We start from the raw sequence: 17,005 nt of genomic DNA, 5'->3' as shown, positions 1-17,005 counted from the left end.
GTTCAGCAGTCATTTCAAGGCCTTCTGTGTGCCTAGCATTATGCTATAACTTTGTAGAATGTGAGAGTAAATAAGACAAAGTCCCTGACCCTGTGGAGCACATATTTAACACATTCAGATAGATGGCTTATGCCATGTACAGTTACTCTGAATGAGGAGTTTGAGATACTGTACTCTTCTATGTAGCTACCAAGGGAACTTTTCCTTTTCATTGCTTGTCTCATGTTGTTTTAGGAGAGAGTGCTTTGTTTGAATTTCTCTAAGTTTGCAAATAACAGAGATGTAAAAATGGGCTACCAAGTGTTTGAAGAGTAGAGTCAGAATCTAAAACCTGCTGATGAAGTGGATTATCTAAATCTAAAAACCTTTAGAAAGTTATGTATATTTAAAAATATATACATATAAGATATAGGCAAAATCTTAAATGGATATTAAAAATCCTTGTTCCAGCTTTTCTGTTCTTTTGTCTTGTAAATCCAGTATCAAAGAACAGAAAACATAAAATTTCTTAGTGAATTTTAAATATTTTTAAAGGCAAAAAAATTTTGAACTTCAAATATCTATAAAAATATATTAAAATAAATCTTAGGAAGCTTCAGATGCATGATCTCACTCAGTGGCACCCCAGCTTAAATGCATGCCAGGTTAAATGACGTACTGCAAACTCATGGAATCAAGGAATAGTCTCTTAAAAAAAAAAAAAACCTGAAAACAGCTGTTGAAACAATTACATCATAATTGTAATAAAAGTAATAACATGACTGTGGACATTTATTATTACATCATAATTGTAATAAAAGTAATAACATGACTGTGGACATTTATTATTACATCATAATTGTAATAAAAGTAATAACATGACTGTGGGCATTTAAAAAGTTAAACTTTAAAAACAAACTATCTAATATTGGTATAAAATTTATGTTCGCTTAAATGATGATTTGTTAAGATATCTTTTCTTTTAAAAAAGTTAAAGTCTGTGAGGACCATAACTGGATAGAATGTTACTCTTTTTGCCTGTTAACAGGAATCAAAATAATGCTTTTTTTATGTTTCCAGTCTTAAAAATTTCCCTTCCAAAGTTGTTAAAACTATGACTGATTAGCTTATGTTAATGAATACTTCGTAAAGTCTTCCCAAATGTACATTAACAAACATCTTTAGATAAAATAGTGCATTTTATTGACATAACTCATTTATGTCACGATTACTAGCATTAAAATTATTGTAATTATTTAGAGGCCTTCTAGAGCTGTGGGATTTTTTCTTAGTGCACTTCAGCGAACCATTTTTATCCCTCTCTCTAAAGTCGACTACCTTTTACAGCCCACCCTGAGGGTCATTGCCTCTTGGGATAGTTTCTTTCCCAAGAATAGTTACATAAAAGTAAAAGAGCTAATATGAAGAGCTACTCTATTTTGAGTGCTTTCTATGTGTCAGCACTATACAAAACTCTTTATATGCATTATCTCATTTAATCCTCACAAAACCTTCTGAGGTAGGTATTCTCTTACCTTAATTCTATAGATGAGGAAACTAGGGTTTAGAGAAGTTACATAACTTTCCCAAAGCCTTATCACTCACTATCCTTCTTACCTCTTACCTATTTTTCTCTATAATACTTATTACCTCCTGATATATTTTATGTTTATTTCCTTTCTTGTTTGTCATTTGCCCCTATACCCAACTGGAATATTATTTCAGTGAGTATGGAGCCTTTGTTTTCTTCACTGCTGAAATCTCCGGAGTGTAGAACAGTGCCTGGCACATTGTAGGTGCTCAGTTAATATTTGCTGAGTGAATAGATGTATGAGCCCAGCTGCCCAGCTCTATCCTACTCCAGGATCCATGCTTTCCCCCATCCTCCACCCCCCCTCAACCCTGCTCTTTATTCTCCTTCCCACACAGAAGCTTCACACAGACCATTTGGATAGGGCCATTCCCAAGCGACTGGACAATAGACCTCACTCATTTTGACCCTAGACATGACCTTGACCTAGCATAGAGACTTGTGCTTGAAACTTTATCACTTCTCCTCTCCTTAGCTGCACCCTGCCATTACATACCACAACTGAAATGGAATTTCCCTCAACAACCTTTAAAAGTAATAATTTTTTTATGGTGAGTGATTAAGATATTTGGTATAGGGCAAAGAACAGTGAGTTGTAGCCTTAACTCTACCAATTTTGAATTAGATGAATTATACTAGACTCCTTTTTTAAAAACCATCTCTTATCTTGTGTGACCCTTCACTCCTGGGTCTTTTCCTACTTATCTCTCTGACACTTCCCTTTTGTTTTCCTTTATTTTCTCTTTATTCACCTTTCTTTGTCCTTCCTCATATTTTTGTCATCATTTCTCTTCTCAGTCTGTTTTCTCTCCCTAGTTGATCACTATTCTTATTGTTCTTATTATATCTGCATAGATGACTGCTATTTATGTATTTCTAAAACTGCTTTACAATTTTTGGCATCTTTGATTCTGGTTGCTTGCTGGAAAAGTCCATTCATACATCTTGCAGGCATTTAAATTCACTAAGTATGTAACTGATCCCAGTATTTTCTTACCTACTCAATCAACTAAACTTGTCTTTTCAGAGACGTACTCAATTCTTCGTAAGTACTGTCTCCCTCCAAAATATCTTGAATCTATTTCCACTCTAAGAATCATCAGTACTTGCATGGACTATTTCCACAGATCTCTCTTCTCTCTCATTTTCTACACAACTCTTAGAACTCTCTTTTTTGAAATACATTTGCTCATATTACTCCTATGTTCAAAATTTTTTGTGACTCATTATTGTTTACAGAAGTTGGCCCTGATCTTTCCTTTTGGCCTTCTTTCTTATTATTTCTCTTATCTAGTCAACACTTTGATATCAAAATACTCAGAATTCCTTTAACATACTCACTTTTACTTGACTTTATTTTGTTATTCTTTTTTTCTTCATTGCTTTCCACATCTTTTAATTCCTGCTCAGCTGCTACTTTCACTTAATTTAAATTCAGAATTCCTGTACGTTTATCTCCAGTTATCAGATTTTGAACTTTTTGAAAATGAGGACTATTTCTTTTTCATCTGTGTATCATCTTGGTACCGTCTTAGTTCTCTATACACAGTAGGCTTTATAGATGTTTAGTTAGTAAGCGTATGGTTTCAGAAAAGCCAACTTCAATAACTCTGTGCCTCAGTTGCCTTGTCTGTCTCTTAGAATTACTGTTAGGATGAGATGAAATGAGGAAAAGATCTTTGTAAAGTTTTAATTACTATATAAATATAAGGCGGTAACTACAAGAAATAGCATAACTTTACAATAATTGGATTTAATATGGTCCTTGAGATTTGGAAACTTCTTTGAGATCCCCCTAAAAAAGTTATAGCTCTTGTAATATCACTGACAATTTAATCAGTAATTTAATGTGTGTAGAAAATGAAGGTACATATAAAGCAATTTTGTGAAATTAGATAACACAGAAATGAAGTGTATCTAGTATCTGTAATTTTGTAAGTCAAGGAGTAAAATTTTTCTTAATAATTGGGAGAAGGTAACATTTAATTGATCTTTCTCTGGATTTTGAAAATTAATTTTGCTCTCAGCCATAGTTATACCCTGTGTGGTTTTTCCTTTGCTGACGAGGTAAACTGATCTGGGATACTTCTCTTGGTTATTTTGTATACTCTGAATTACGGCTTTGTAAAATGTCTGAATATTTTAAATAATGCTTATGTCCAATAGAGATGTTTTTCAAAGCAATTTTTATTTTTTCTTAATTTTAGTTTTTATTATGTCCAGACAGAGCTAAATCTCAAAAAGTTTTTTCCTATTTAAAATACTTATTCTGTTTAAATTGACAAAGAATTGCTTTCTTCTTAAAGGATTGTACTGTAGTGTTACTGTTTGTGATGTTGCTGTAGTGATGCCAAATCTTATTTCACTTCCTTCTTTTATTTAAAAAAAAGAAACCAGTACAGATAACAAAAAAGAGCAGTATGATATTACAATAATTTTTGTTACACTTCCTAATATAAAATGAATTTGCCTTTTACAAGTATTCTGATCATCTTGGGCAGCTGTAATTTAGTCATCATTGAAATCTTCAGAACTACCTACTTTTACTGTGGCCTTTATAAAAATTTAATGGAAAATTATACTTTAATACCATGGAAACTACTTAAAAAATATAAAGGAGTTTTAGAAAAGTTACTGTGGTTTTTGACTCAGATGTCTTTAAGATTGTTTACGATAATTTGTTTTTAAGATGCTTATTATTCTTATGTGTATATAGTAAATCCATGAAATACGGAATGATTGTTTTTGTAGTCTTAAATAATACCAAGTTGATATTCTTTATATTCTTAGGTAGCATACTTTAAACTTAGAGGAATGAATTAAGGTATATGCAGATAAATATATATATTTAGTCCACTCTGGGTTTTTAAAAAATTTTATTTATTATTATTATTATTATTTTGCCAAAGTTTATATTTAATTAATTTACTGATAATTTATACCAATCTCTTCTTTTTTAAAAAAATTTTATTTATTTATTTAGCATTTAATTAATTTTTCCCCTCCCCCCTCACCTCACTCTGGATTTTTAAACACATTAATGAATTCTTCATCCCAAACTACCTCCCATACTGATCTTATCTAGCATTTATCTGTACCACAACTTTTGGCACTTGTATACAGCCTCAGTCCATTCAGGCTGCTATAACAAAATATTATAGACTGGGTGGCTTATAAACAACAAAAAGTTTATTTCTTACATTTCTGGAGGCTAGAAGTCCAGGATCAATGCCCCACTTCCTGGTTCACAGCCAGCACCTCCCACTGCATCCTCACATGGTGGAAGGGGCTAGGGCCTCTTTTATAAAGGCACTAATCTCTTTCATGAGGGCTCTACCTTCATGACCTAAGCACCTTCCAGAGGTCCCACTATCTATACCATTATACCAGGCATTAGGATTTCAACATATGAATTGGGATGAACATATTCAGATCAAAACATATACTTTTCAAATGTTGTCTCTGTCTACGAGTGGGAGTGGAAACGAGGAAGGGTGTATTTTTATCTCTGACAAATTCTGAGCACCTTGAAAAAAGAAATTACCTCATATGCAATCCTTGTTTTGATCCCCTATATTACTTAGTAAAATTTAAAGCACATAAATACTCAAGATACACTTGTTTAACTGAGTTTCTTCTTTTTATAGGTGGGAAAGCAGTACCACTCTTCACGTCTCAGACATCACCTGCCAAGATGTCTGTGACGCTACCCTCAGTGAACCTGGAGGACTGCTCTCAGTCTCTGAGCATTAGCACCATCCAGGGGGACACAGAGTCCTCAGGAGCAGATACCTTCTGAATGGAAAGTGAGAGCCAGTACAATTTTTGTGCCATTGGTTTTGAAGTCATTTTTCTCTGGCATAAAATCATCTCTCAGACTGTTTTGGTCTTTGAGCATATTCTGAAAAATGATTTCTAATTTTTTATTAAAATGAAAAACCTAATTTGGGTATTTAGGTACAATTTTTAAATAAAATAATTTAAATGTAAATCATCATGAGCCTGGCTATGAGTTATTTCTAGACTCTTGAAGCAGGATGGAATAGTGGAAAGGATATGACTTTTGACATCTAAGAATTTATTCTATAGATGTTAATTACCTGTACATAGTTATGAAATTATGTTGCTCAAGGTTATTCATTCCAAATTTTTTATAGCAGTAAGTAATTGGAAGCAATCTAATGTCTATCAGTAAGGGGCTGATTACAAAAGTGATGATGTATCTGTACAACGGAATACAATGTGGTATAAAAAAGAATCCAACAATGTTTGTGTTGGTATGGAATTATCTCCTAGATATATTGTTAAAGTGAAAAATAGTGTGTGAATTATGCTACCATTCTTTAAAATGAGTGGAGAGGAATCCAAATATGTGGTGTGCACACGCACATGTTTACATACGCACATTTGCTTATGTATGCACTAAATATCTTTGGGTAGATAAACAAGAAACTGATAACTTTGTCTTGGTATTGGGGGTGGGACGATTGAGTGTCTAGGTGATAGAGGCTAAGTGATAGGAGTCAAGGATGACTAGCTGTTGTGTATTTGAACTACAGTTGTGATAGGAAAAAATTGAGGGTAATTTTTTGATATACCTTCTGTATACATTCTAAAGCTTCATTTTTTACAAACTGTGAAACATGACTGGATGACCCTTCAAAGCATAAATACATAAAATTAAAAGAAAATAAAGCATGGTTTTGTAATCACACACCTGTAGGTGCAAATTTCAGTTTCTTCACCTGCTTGCTCTGTAATAAGGGCAAATAAACTCCCCCTTCACAGCTGCTTGCGTAAATGGGTTTAATACTTAGTGTGCAGGACAGCGGGGATTACTGATAGTGTTGGGGTCATACCCAGCACAGTGCCTGGCACCAGATAAGTGCTCAATAAGTGGTGGGTGGCATTATCTTGAGGGATTTAAGCTTCTTCCTCTAGAGTTGTAGGCACCTGATGAAGGTAGCCTTGCTTTAGCAAAGAAAAATTTATCTCCTTGGAAATTGTTTCTGTCACAACTAAAGTTGAAGCACACAGTAACTATAGTCATCCTTGACTTTTCTCAGCATTTTTCTGGGTTACTTAGTCTCAGCCTCGGCTGTACTTTAGAACCTTTGGGAACTTTAAAATTGTCTGGCTTCTGTACCCAGGAATTTGATTTCTTGATCTGGGGCCTTGATATTAAAAAAGTAAAAAGACCTTCTTAGATGATTTTAATATACACTCAAGGATGAGAATTACTGAAGAGCCATTTAGAATTCTTTAAACTTCTAACAGGGCCCATTGCTTCTGGAACTTAGGAAGAGTTTGAGGATTTCTTCTCACTGAAGATAGAAATTGCAAGAGTCTCCAGCAACTCAGAAGTGTGTCAGCCTTCCACGTGTTTCCTCCTGTGTCACAGCTCCTCAGGCTTCTTTCTTCCTGATATTTGGTTACTGAAATGCTTTAGATTTCACTTTAGAACCTGTTTTTCTTTGCTGAGGCCTTGTGGACAGGGCTGTTTGTCATAGTTGCCATTAAATAAGTCGAAGAAAAATGCCTTCTGTGGATTATAATTTGTTTTTGATGTTCATCTACAAGTCTCTGGATAGGATGAAGGCTTCTAGTTTTGAGCCTTTTTCAGTTTGGGAAAGATTTTATTTAGTGAAAGCATTTTTTTTTAAAGGTATTGGTAGCTTTTTTCCCCTCTAATCATAGAAAACCTGCCTTTTCTAACTTTAGGGTAGAAATATAATCTTTGATTTTCCATTCCTTGTGCACTTGAACTTTTCTTTAAAAAAATCTTTGGTGTTTGCTCATCAGTATTTTGTTTTATAGGATTATTTCTGGCCAGGGTGACTCCTGTATATATTTCTCTGCCAACCATTTCAATCCTTTTGGCATAAAACTAGGTATGTAAAACTAAATTAAATGGCATATTTGATGTTAATAAGCTTTAAAAATATTTTTTATTTAATTTTATAATTTCCAACTTCTGGAATGAACTATTTATAAGACATGCTACCAAGAGGTGGACTCTATTAAGATCAAGGCTGTTACTATTGCTGGACTTAGACGCCTTACCACCACGGTAACGGGTATTCACAATGCTCCTTCCGTATAAATCCCCAAATAAATTTGTACATTAAGAAAATCTTGAATAAATGTTTTTATTTTCAGAATTACTTCAGTATATTTCTTTTCACTGGCATATTTATGGTCTCTTAATTTTTTTAAATGCTAACCATATTTAGATCAGTATTATAGTTTTTCTATTAAAAACTCAAAACATTTTTTTCTATAAAAATAAGTAAAATAGCATTTCTTAGTGCATGATGGATTACTGTCCCAATCCAAGAATAATTCTAAAGTTGAAAATATTTTTTAAGATTTTTAAAAAATATATTTAAAAAACTATTTTTAAATGCTCTGATGTTACCATTTTCTTATAGATGAGTAACTTGGAGAGTAGAATCCTTAGGATTCCTGTGACGTTACTGAGAGGAAACCTACTGAAGTATTCTTTTCTGTCATACATCCAGGGGTGTATCTGTGTAACAGAAGCTAACTCTGAGATACATTGGTTGTACAGTGTGGTGTGGATACTTAGGAGCTGGACCAGGCAGCCATGTCAGGGTTCGTCTTTCTCCCCTTTTGGGCCATCTGCCTCTCTTGGAGGAGGTCAACCACAAGGAATTCTGTCTCTTCCTAGTATAGAATCATCATTTGGTCATCATATATCAGTTGCATAGTAGTGTTAAAAACTCTCTTAAAGATGCATTGGAGAAAAACAGAATTGTTATAGTGAAAAATCCCATCATTATAGTTTAGAAAATTTCAGGAAGTCAGTTTTTTATTCGCCCTAGCCCATGCCCAGAGAATAGATTTCAAATCTTAGAGTAATCAGCCCATGTCTGACTATTTTAAAGATATTTTTTCCTCTTGTACTAAAGTGTTTACCTAGAAACAATAGGAAATATTAGCCAGAGTGCAGATGTCTACTTGTGAGGCCAATAAATCTTATAAGCTATGTGATAGTTCATTAATTACCAAGAGAGCAAGCAAATCAAAGCTCTTTTGCTGGATCTTTATAGTGTGAATGATCTCATTTATAATTTCATCTATAGCGAGGGATAAGTTTCTGACACATCTCTTAAATTCAGGGACCCCTAACCAAGGTAAAAACCCTCAAGCAAATCAATAAACTTCTCTAACTTCTTCTGAGAGGTCACTCCTATGAGATTTCTGAAAAAAACCTAGATGGTGATACTGAACAGGGTTTAAAATCTTCAAAGGAGCTAGTATGGAGTCCCAAGAATAGTTCTTGGTATACACAAAAGTCATAGAAAAAGAACAGGCCTGGTACTGCACAATTGATACGATACATATGTAAAACATTGAAAGTGTCTTCATGACAAACATTGATAACTATTTCAGTTGACATTTTGTAATCTACTTTTCCTGAAGAAAGATATTTTTCTTTTTCACAGGATGTTACATTAGAGGTAAGTATTAACTTGTAATATAGGAGGTATTTCTACCAATTGGGATTGTTATATGGGATTTCTTGGTAAGCTTGGTAACTGTTTTTATTTCCTTTGGTTGTATTCCTCAACAGTTTCTTGGATTATAAAAGTACCATAGATACCCAGGATTATTTCAGTAGGTGATTGAGTTGATTTTTTTTTTTTCTGGATAAAATGTTGACTATGTATAATTCTGTATAATTATAACAACAAGTCTGAGTATCTGGGTCTAGAGTTATTTGTTATAAGTTCTCAAATATAGAGGAAATGTTCAGATCATATTCTTGATGGGATTGTTTGCTAGCATTAAGAAGAGGTATTTCCATGACTTGAGTGACCCCTGGAGTTGGAAGTGGCTAACAGTTCCAGCAAGAGGTCAGCAGATGAAGCCATGGTCTGATTCATTCTTAGAAACAGGTAGAGGAGTGTGTTTTGTTTCAGAAAAGGGAAAGGAAAAAATGAAGAAAAGTAGAGTCATAGAAAACATAGAAAGAAAACAATAGTCCATTGCTATACATTAACAGTCTTATAAGGAAGACGGTAGGTTTGATTGGGCATAACCAAAAGTTCTGTTTTTGTTTTATTGTCTTGGGTAAAATTTGCTATTGGGAAGTTGTATATGCTTGATCTGAAGTTCTCTGATAAACTGTTTGTGCCTTGACGCTATTTGCTTCTGGAGGCATCTTCAACTTGATTAGCTTCAACTTGCAAAACAAACTGCCCCAAAACTAGGTGGCTTAAAACAGCCATTTATTTATTCATGATTTTGTGGACGAGCAATTTGGCTGGGCTCAACAGGGACAACTTTGCTCTACTTATCATGATGTTTTCTGGCCTTTCACATGCATTTACAGGCAATCGATAGCTGATGGCCTCATTCACATGTCCAGTGGTTCCTGGCTGTTGGGATGGCAATGGAGGGCAACTAACGGGGCTTTGTGTCTCATCACAGCAGTCCCCAACATTTATGGCACCAGGGACCAGTACTCCTATGAGAATCTAATGCCTGATGATCTGAGGTGGAGCTGAGGTGGTAATGCTCTCGCTGGGGAGAGGCTGCAAATATAGATGTAACTTTGCTTGCTTGCCCACCGCTTACCTCCTGCAGTGTGGCCCGGTTCCTAATAGGCCAGGAACCTGACCATTACCAGTCTGCGGCCTGGGTGTTGGGGACTGAAATAGATTCCATCTCCTGATGGAAAGATCTGTAAAGTCAACTGCAAAGGAGTATGCATATGAACGGGAAGAATTTGTGACCATTTTTACAATTTAACACACCCTGGTATCTTTTCTAGTGAACCTGATCACTGAACTAGAATTTATATAAGGGGTTGTATAATGTCTCCTTTGGAAATGTGGCTTGTTTGTGTTGGGCCTAAGACAGTATATACTAGATTAGCTTCTGACAATATGTAGCTAGTTCTGCATGCAGGAAAATACAGTGATTGGTGGAGTTATTCCCAATTACATAGGGCATCTTATAATGATGTGCTAATGAGAAAATCTGTATGAACTCCAAAGAAGTGATTGTGTGGCCCTTAAATCTAGTGACCAAACATTAGGTTAAAGCAGATTAAGGGTTTTTGAATCTTTAAAATTGGAGTCAGTAAAGGACCAGATAGTAAATATTACATAGACTTTGCAGGCTACTTATGATCTTTGTCGCGTATTTCATATTTACTCCACTCCTCCTCTTTTTTTTTTTTTTTGTTACGAACTTGAAATATGTAAGGAACATGGTTTTTTCATTTGTGAACCATGTGAAAACAGTCTGCAAGCTAGATTTATCCCATGGGCTGTAATTTGCCAACCCCTGATTGGGGCCATTTTAGCTTCCATGTCTCATTTGTTCTTTCTGCTTTTCTTGAAAGTAAAGTTTCTGTGTTAGGAGAGAAACCCTGCAGAGATCCTATATGACTGATACAGTGAAATGAGTTTCACAACCACTGGATAGCAAAGTAGGAATTCCTGGATTGGGAATACAAAGTCTAGCAATGTTTTCCTTTCGTAACATCTGTAGCTTTTCATCAGCGAATGGGTTTTATCCATCCTGAAAACTTAACAGACTACTGATGATATGTATTAATGGCCTAGAGACTGGGGTAGTTGTATAAAACCATTTGTAAATATTCAAAAGGCCTTGAGAAGGAGTTTCTATAGTTTGTCTTGCCTTCTCAGGTTTACCTGGGTTACGTGAGTATAAGTAAGACATGATTCTACCACTTCTTGGTCAAATTTTGAAAAAAAAATTTCCATTTTTTATATTTTTCTACTGTGGAACTTAATTTGAGTCATGATGCAAAATATCACAGGGCAATTTAATTAACAATCATTGGATGGATTGTGGTACTCACGAACAGCTGTCGGGACCCATCCTCATGGAAAAAATGTCCCCGTGGTTGGCAGTATTGTTTTTTAGAAGGTTGGATTGATGGTTATGAGCCAGTTATAGTCTAAATTGAGCCAGTTTTCCTTCCACATTTGGTGGGAGATAGATGTTAATTTGGTGGAACTTGTAGTTGGGGTAATAAAAGCTGCTGGTTTCACATGTGAGTTAACAAGGGCATTCATTGATTTCTGGGTTAACATATTGTCTATAAGTGTTTACCTTAACTGATAGATATTTTTCAGTATTGAATAGATTTTAGTTAATTATTCATATCTTTCCTATTTTTGAACCAGGTACCTGAAAAAGTCAAAAATTCCTTTTGTTTCCATAGCATCCCAAAGTTTTGAACAATTCCAAATTCATATCTACTATCCGTTTAATGTTTACCATTTCTTTTCTTTTCTTTTTTTTTTTTTTTTTTTGCCAGAGTGCAAAGTCAAGTCAGAGTGACTAGTTCATCCACTTTGGTAGCTGCGTGTTTAGTGGTGACGGTATAGTCCACACAGGAAATGCCTTTGTCATTTTTAAGATAAGACTCATCTAAAAATAGTATTAAATCAGGATTGACTAAGATTTGACTTGGGCATTTGTGTGTGTGTAGTTTTTACTAAAGTATATATTTTATACAGAAAAGTACTAATTGTGAAGAACTCAGTGAATTTTCGCATATGTGTATACATACCTGTGCAAATAACCTCTCAGCTCAGAAGCTTCCTTTATGCCCCTGAGTCAAAACACAGCCCTCCTTGTCCAGAAGTAACCACCTTCCTGACTTCTATCACCATCAGTTAGTTTTGCTTCTTGAATTTCACCTAAATGGAATCATACAACATATAGTAATTTTTTTTTTTGGCTTCTGTTGTCCAGTATAATGTCTATGAGATTGGTACATATTTTTTGCATATATCAATAGTTTGTTATTTTTTTATCGCTACGTGGCATTCCATTGTATGACTATTCCACAGTTAATTTATTCATTCTACTGTTGGTAGACATTTGGGTTGTTGCCCCTCTTTGTTATGAATAAAGCTACTCTGAATATTATTGTATAATCTGGCAGACAGATGCACTAATTCCTTTGGGTATATTTCTGAGTAACAGGGTAGGCGTATGGTTGGCTTTAGTAGGACCTAGGCATTCTTAATCCCTAAGGTACCATTAAACAGTCATGGATTTCTCTTCATCTAGAAGGGGAAATAAATGATGAGATTAAAATGTGAATGTTGTTAAACTGTAGTATGCAAAGTGGACAGTAGAAAGATTTCATAATCTGTATGGCAGCTGACTAAGAAAAGCTGAGTGCTGCCTAAAAATTGCACAGCACGTAAAGAGCAGAGTTAGTGCAGAAGTAAGCACTAATTATCCTAGGGCAGAAGCTTGGATCGATTAGCCACGGCTGCTCCATACGCAGGCATAGATGGTGTGTTGTAGCTACCAGATCAAGAGATTTGTTCAGATAGGCAACAAGCTTCTAGTGTGAACTTCTCTGCTGAATGAACACTCTTGTTAGGCAGCTTTGTCTTTCTGGAACAATTAGAGAGAAGGGTTTGGCATAGCTAGGAATATGCAAAGTATAGCGTAAGGAAATTTCTACCTTAGCATTTCATGGGGAGGGGATGGGAATCATGTCTTAGTAAGCTCTAGTAAGGATCCTGACTGTCCTCTCAAAATTGTCCTTGAGTTTGGGACCTTGAATGTAATGGAATAATTTTTATTTTGAAGGAGGACAGAGAGAGTCAGCCTATAGACAGATCATGACCAAAATTGTGATGTTTCAGATTTTTTAGTTATTTTGTTAATTATGTTGTTACAAAATTTCAATTACATAGACCAAAATTATGTAGAGTTTTAACTTTTCTTTATGTCCCTTTCTGCCAACTTTATTAAGAGATATTTGAAGTCTTCCTGTGAACAACTTAGATCAGGAGATCACAGCAATATCTTCCTGTTGTACTAGAGTGGATTTACATGGAAAAATTGAATCATTTAAGGTCATTTATTTGGACAGTGAGAAAAATATGAGGGCAATTCCATAAGTCCTCAAGTCCCATGATTTTTGCACATGAAGCAAGCAAACACCAGTTCTCCTTAACTCCTGGTTATTAAAGAAGGCTGCATGTGTATCTACTGCCATGAAATATGTACTTGTGGGAGGAATAGAGGACAGGTTAATATTTGGGTAGGAATATAATGAATCTGAGAATCACAATGCTATTGATTTCTCTGAGGTCTCAAATCAGGAGCCTTTCCCGTTAGGTTTATTAATTAGCAACGTGAGTATTGAAAAGACTGGTACAAGTAAAAGTAGCCCATATTATATTTTTAAAAAGGGATTGAATATGAGATCTTTTCAGATTTGAATAAGTCTTAGGTAATTTAGGCAGAAGTTGATAAGGATCAATTTGAATTTTAATAGGGTCAGCATTAGTAAGCATAGCCCTTAGCCTTTGGATGTGATTTTTATTCTTAAGCTATGGCCATTCTAGGATTCAATGGAATATTCAAGTTGTTTACCAAGCCCCTCTAGATTGGAGGGACATGAATATTAAACTAGGTCTTTTCAGTATAAGGTAACTGTTGACATATCTACTCAATATTTTCAGGCTTCCAGATGTTGCTTTTGACTAGGTTCCTTGGATTTTCACCAAGTACATATGTAGTGCAGTAGTTAGCTAAGGGTTTGAAAGTTTGTTTGCAAATATTAGGCCTCCCTGATCTGTGGCTCCCTTCTCTATGGTGCGCCCTTGTTTAATTTCTGGCCTATCTGAGAGCTCTGAATTCTGATTCATACTTTCAAGCCCAGCGAGATTGCCCCCTTTGCTTGGGTATATCCTTCATGACTGTGGGCATTTGGAAGTGCCCTAGATAAATGTGGATCTCAACAAGTGTGTTTTCTTTCTTTCAAGGTATGAATATTCTCTGTTCCTGCCTGCTTTTGGTCTCTCCTCCAGTGCCTTCAAATGACTGTTTTTTATATTTTGTCCAGAGTTTGTAATTGTTACTGGCAGGAGGGTTAGCCTGTTATAAATACTTTACCATTAGTGAAAGCTGGAATTGGAGAAGCAATAAAATGATGAGGGAGAGGTAGCCTTACCTTCATTTTTTAACCTCCTCCTCCTTCCTTCATGCTCCTCTCTCTACCACCAATCTTTCCACTACTGGTGCTTGCCTAGAAAGGCCCTGGAACTCAGTAAGAAGAAAGGAACAGAATAGGCTGTTGGCATGAAAGAGTGGCTCAAGATTTGGAGATGATCTCCCTTTGCGTGTAAGCCTCCTCTCATCAATGATATCCTAAGATACTACAGGAGTAGTTCCAAATCTAGCTGTGGAGCTTGTAAAAACTAAGATGCACAGGCCCCACTGCACACCCACCAAATCAATAGCTGATGGAAGGGCCCCGGTGATTCTGATGGCTAGCCTGGATTGGGAGCCATTACTAGAAGAGGCAGGCCTCAAATGTTTCTTGAATGAACGAGTGAATTAATGCATATGCACAACTGGCGATGGTGAGATCATTCACACAAGTTCAAACTGCCTCCTCTTCTGCAGGCCCGTTCTCATATATACTGAATTGTTGAGGACTTGTCAGAGTGCTGTGGAAAGTATCAGCCAGGGTATGTTTTGACAGTGATATATGATGCCTTGCTTCATGGGAAATAGTTCAGGAACAGCCAGGAAGTCTGAAGTCCGTTGAGAATGTGTTAAATGTGAGGTGTCCTGTTAGGTTTCTCGATCTCTCAACAGTCTTGAAATTTGTTTGTCCTTGTTCCAGTTTCTATGCTCCTGGAAAAAAGGCCTTTTATTGTCTTGCATCTGTCACTTAAAGATATCTTTAACTCAGGAAACACACCTCACTTATCTTTAGAAGTGTTTTACTTGGATCAAAAAGCAGCTGAATACTAATGCTTTATGATGCCTGAAAAATAACACCCAGAGGTACATTGCTAAAGCGACTTTGAAATCCTCTCCTTTTAATAAGAATCTCTGTCCTTTGGGAGGATAATTTTTAAAAAGATAATAATCCGGTTCTTGGCTTTAACCTTTGCCATTAAATGTTGTAAACAAAGCGCTTGCTTCTCAGGAGATGAACAAATGTCAAGTTTTGGGGATTTGAACTTCCCAGTAACAAAAGGAACGTGTGCTTCACAATGAATCGATAGCTTCATTCCATGACCGCACTGGAGGCCTTGGGTTAACCATCCACTGAAGGGATTACTTAGAGATGACAGGATGTGGTTCCCATTCTTCAAGTGCTAAAGATGACGTAAGTTGCCCCCTTAATAGGTTTCTAGAAGGTACATCTTTATATATTTACCTTCACTGCATATTTATTGTGGTCACACTAATCAATAATGAGAAAGTGTGTGTGTGTGTGTGTGTGTGTGTGTGTGTGTGTGTGTGTGTGTGTGTGTGTGTGTGTGTGTGTGGTGATTTTTCTCTTCTGAAGCACAATCAATAAACCATAGTTTTATTTTTAGTTGGTTCTTTTTCTTGCTACACTTTCACATCTGGATTTTCTCTTTTAGAATGTAACTTCCTGTGAAGCAGTGGGGATGGTTTTAAAGAAAAAACGGATATAACACCTAGCACAAGACTGTACATAGTCTTTTAAAACAAGTTTTCTGATGCTTAGTAATGATAATTATATGTACCAATTCAGAGCCTTGTGAAATCATGGGTTAAATACACAGAGCTTGAACTGGCACTTCCTTGCCACCTATGTTTTCAGTAGAAGAACAACTAGGTAAAAGAATATTTAGAAACTTTATCAACATATATTTTTTTCAAGTTAGAGTTTAGAAAACTCTCAGCATTATTGTGTTATTTTATTTAATTGTCCACATAAAATGAGGAACAAATTAAAAGGAGGAGTAGGGTTAAAATGTGTTTTGAGCAACTAAAGAATTTTAAATGTGTGCTTTAATTCAAATTACATTGACTCTTTTCACATCTCTGAACATAAAGCTTCATAAAAGCCCCCTACATTCCCTGTTTTTATGGGATTCTTCATTAATCCTCTCCCCCCACCATTTTTTCTTTCTCCCTTAGAATGTTAACTATCTTCCTTCTTTGGAGACTAAATTAGGTGCATCTTGAATTCATTTCTCAGAACATAAGAAATCTTTCTCTTCTCTATAAGCCGTCAGTACCATTTATATTTTAAATGAAAGGCAACGCTTTTCCTGAAGGAAGAACTCCATCTTTCTTTGGGGATTATCTAAACAATGTCACGTGTCCTCTTTTCTCTGTTCCATCTTCACATGAGAAAGCATTAATCATGTAACCCAACAAATAAACACAATTGACGTGTTATTTCTCTTTCTATAGAGACATCAGTTCTTTAATCTCCTATTTCTTGTGAGCAGGCCTACTTTAGAGGACTGAAATCCTAATGTATACACAATGGTATTCTGTAAGCAAGAAAGAAAACTCTAATGGGTCTGTATGTTAGAGAAATTTAATGTAACATGACTCCATGAATACCTCTTGCTGTTTTGCTTCTCTCATCCCGGTTGGCTATAAAAACCAGAAAGCATTCCT

The 17,005-nt window shown here is 35.5% G+C and overlaps 1 protein-coding gene across 8 annotated transcripts in view; it reads left to right on the top strand.

Annotated features, from left to right (window-relative positions):
- Positions 1 to 7,437, top strand: part of KIAA0586 (KIAA0586 ortholog) — an 84,382-nt gene extending 76,945 nt beyond the window's left edge. For 4 of the 8 annotated variants that reach the window (XM_025038762.1, XM_006920136.3, XM_015596059.2 and 1 more), the window contains one exon: positions 5,218 to 5,529. In XM_025038762.1, the coding sequence (XP_024894530.1) occupies positions 5,218 to 5,369 (152 nt within the window). In that variant the 3' untranslated portion in view covers positions 5,370 to 5,529. Of the gene's footprint in view, positions 1 to 5,217; positions 5,531 to 6,847 lie in introns of those variants that run through there. The other 4 variants (XM_025038764.1, XM_025038763.1, XM_015596061.2 and 1 more) reach the window with 2 other exon arrangements.
- The last annotated feature ends 9,568 nt before the right edge of the window (positions 7,438 to 17,005 follow it).

Source organism: Pteropus alecto, unplaced genomic scaffold, assembly GCF_000325575.1.
Source record: "Pteropus alecto unplaced genomic scaffold, ASM32557v1 scaffold86, whole genome shotgun sequence".
NCBI classification, from domain to species: Eukaryota; Metazoa; Chordata; class Mammalia; order Chiroptera; family Pteropodidae; genus Pteropus; species Pteropus alecto.
Note: the sequence above shows the minus strand (reverse complement) of the source record. Positions and strands in the feature narration are given on the sequence as shown.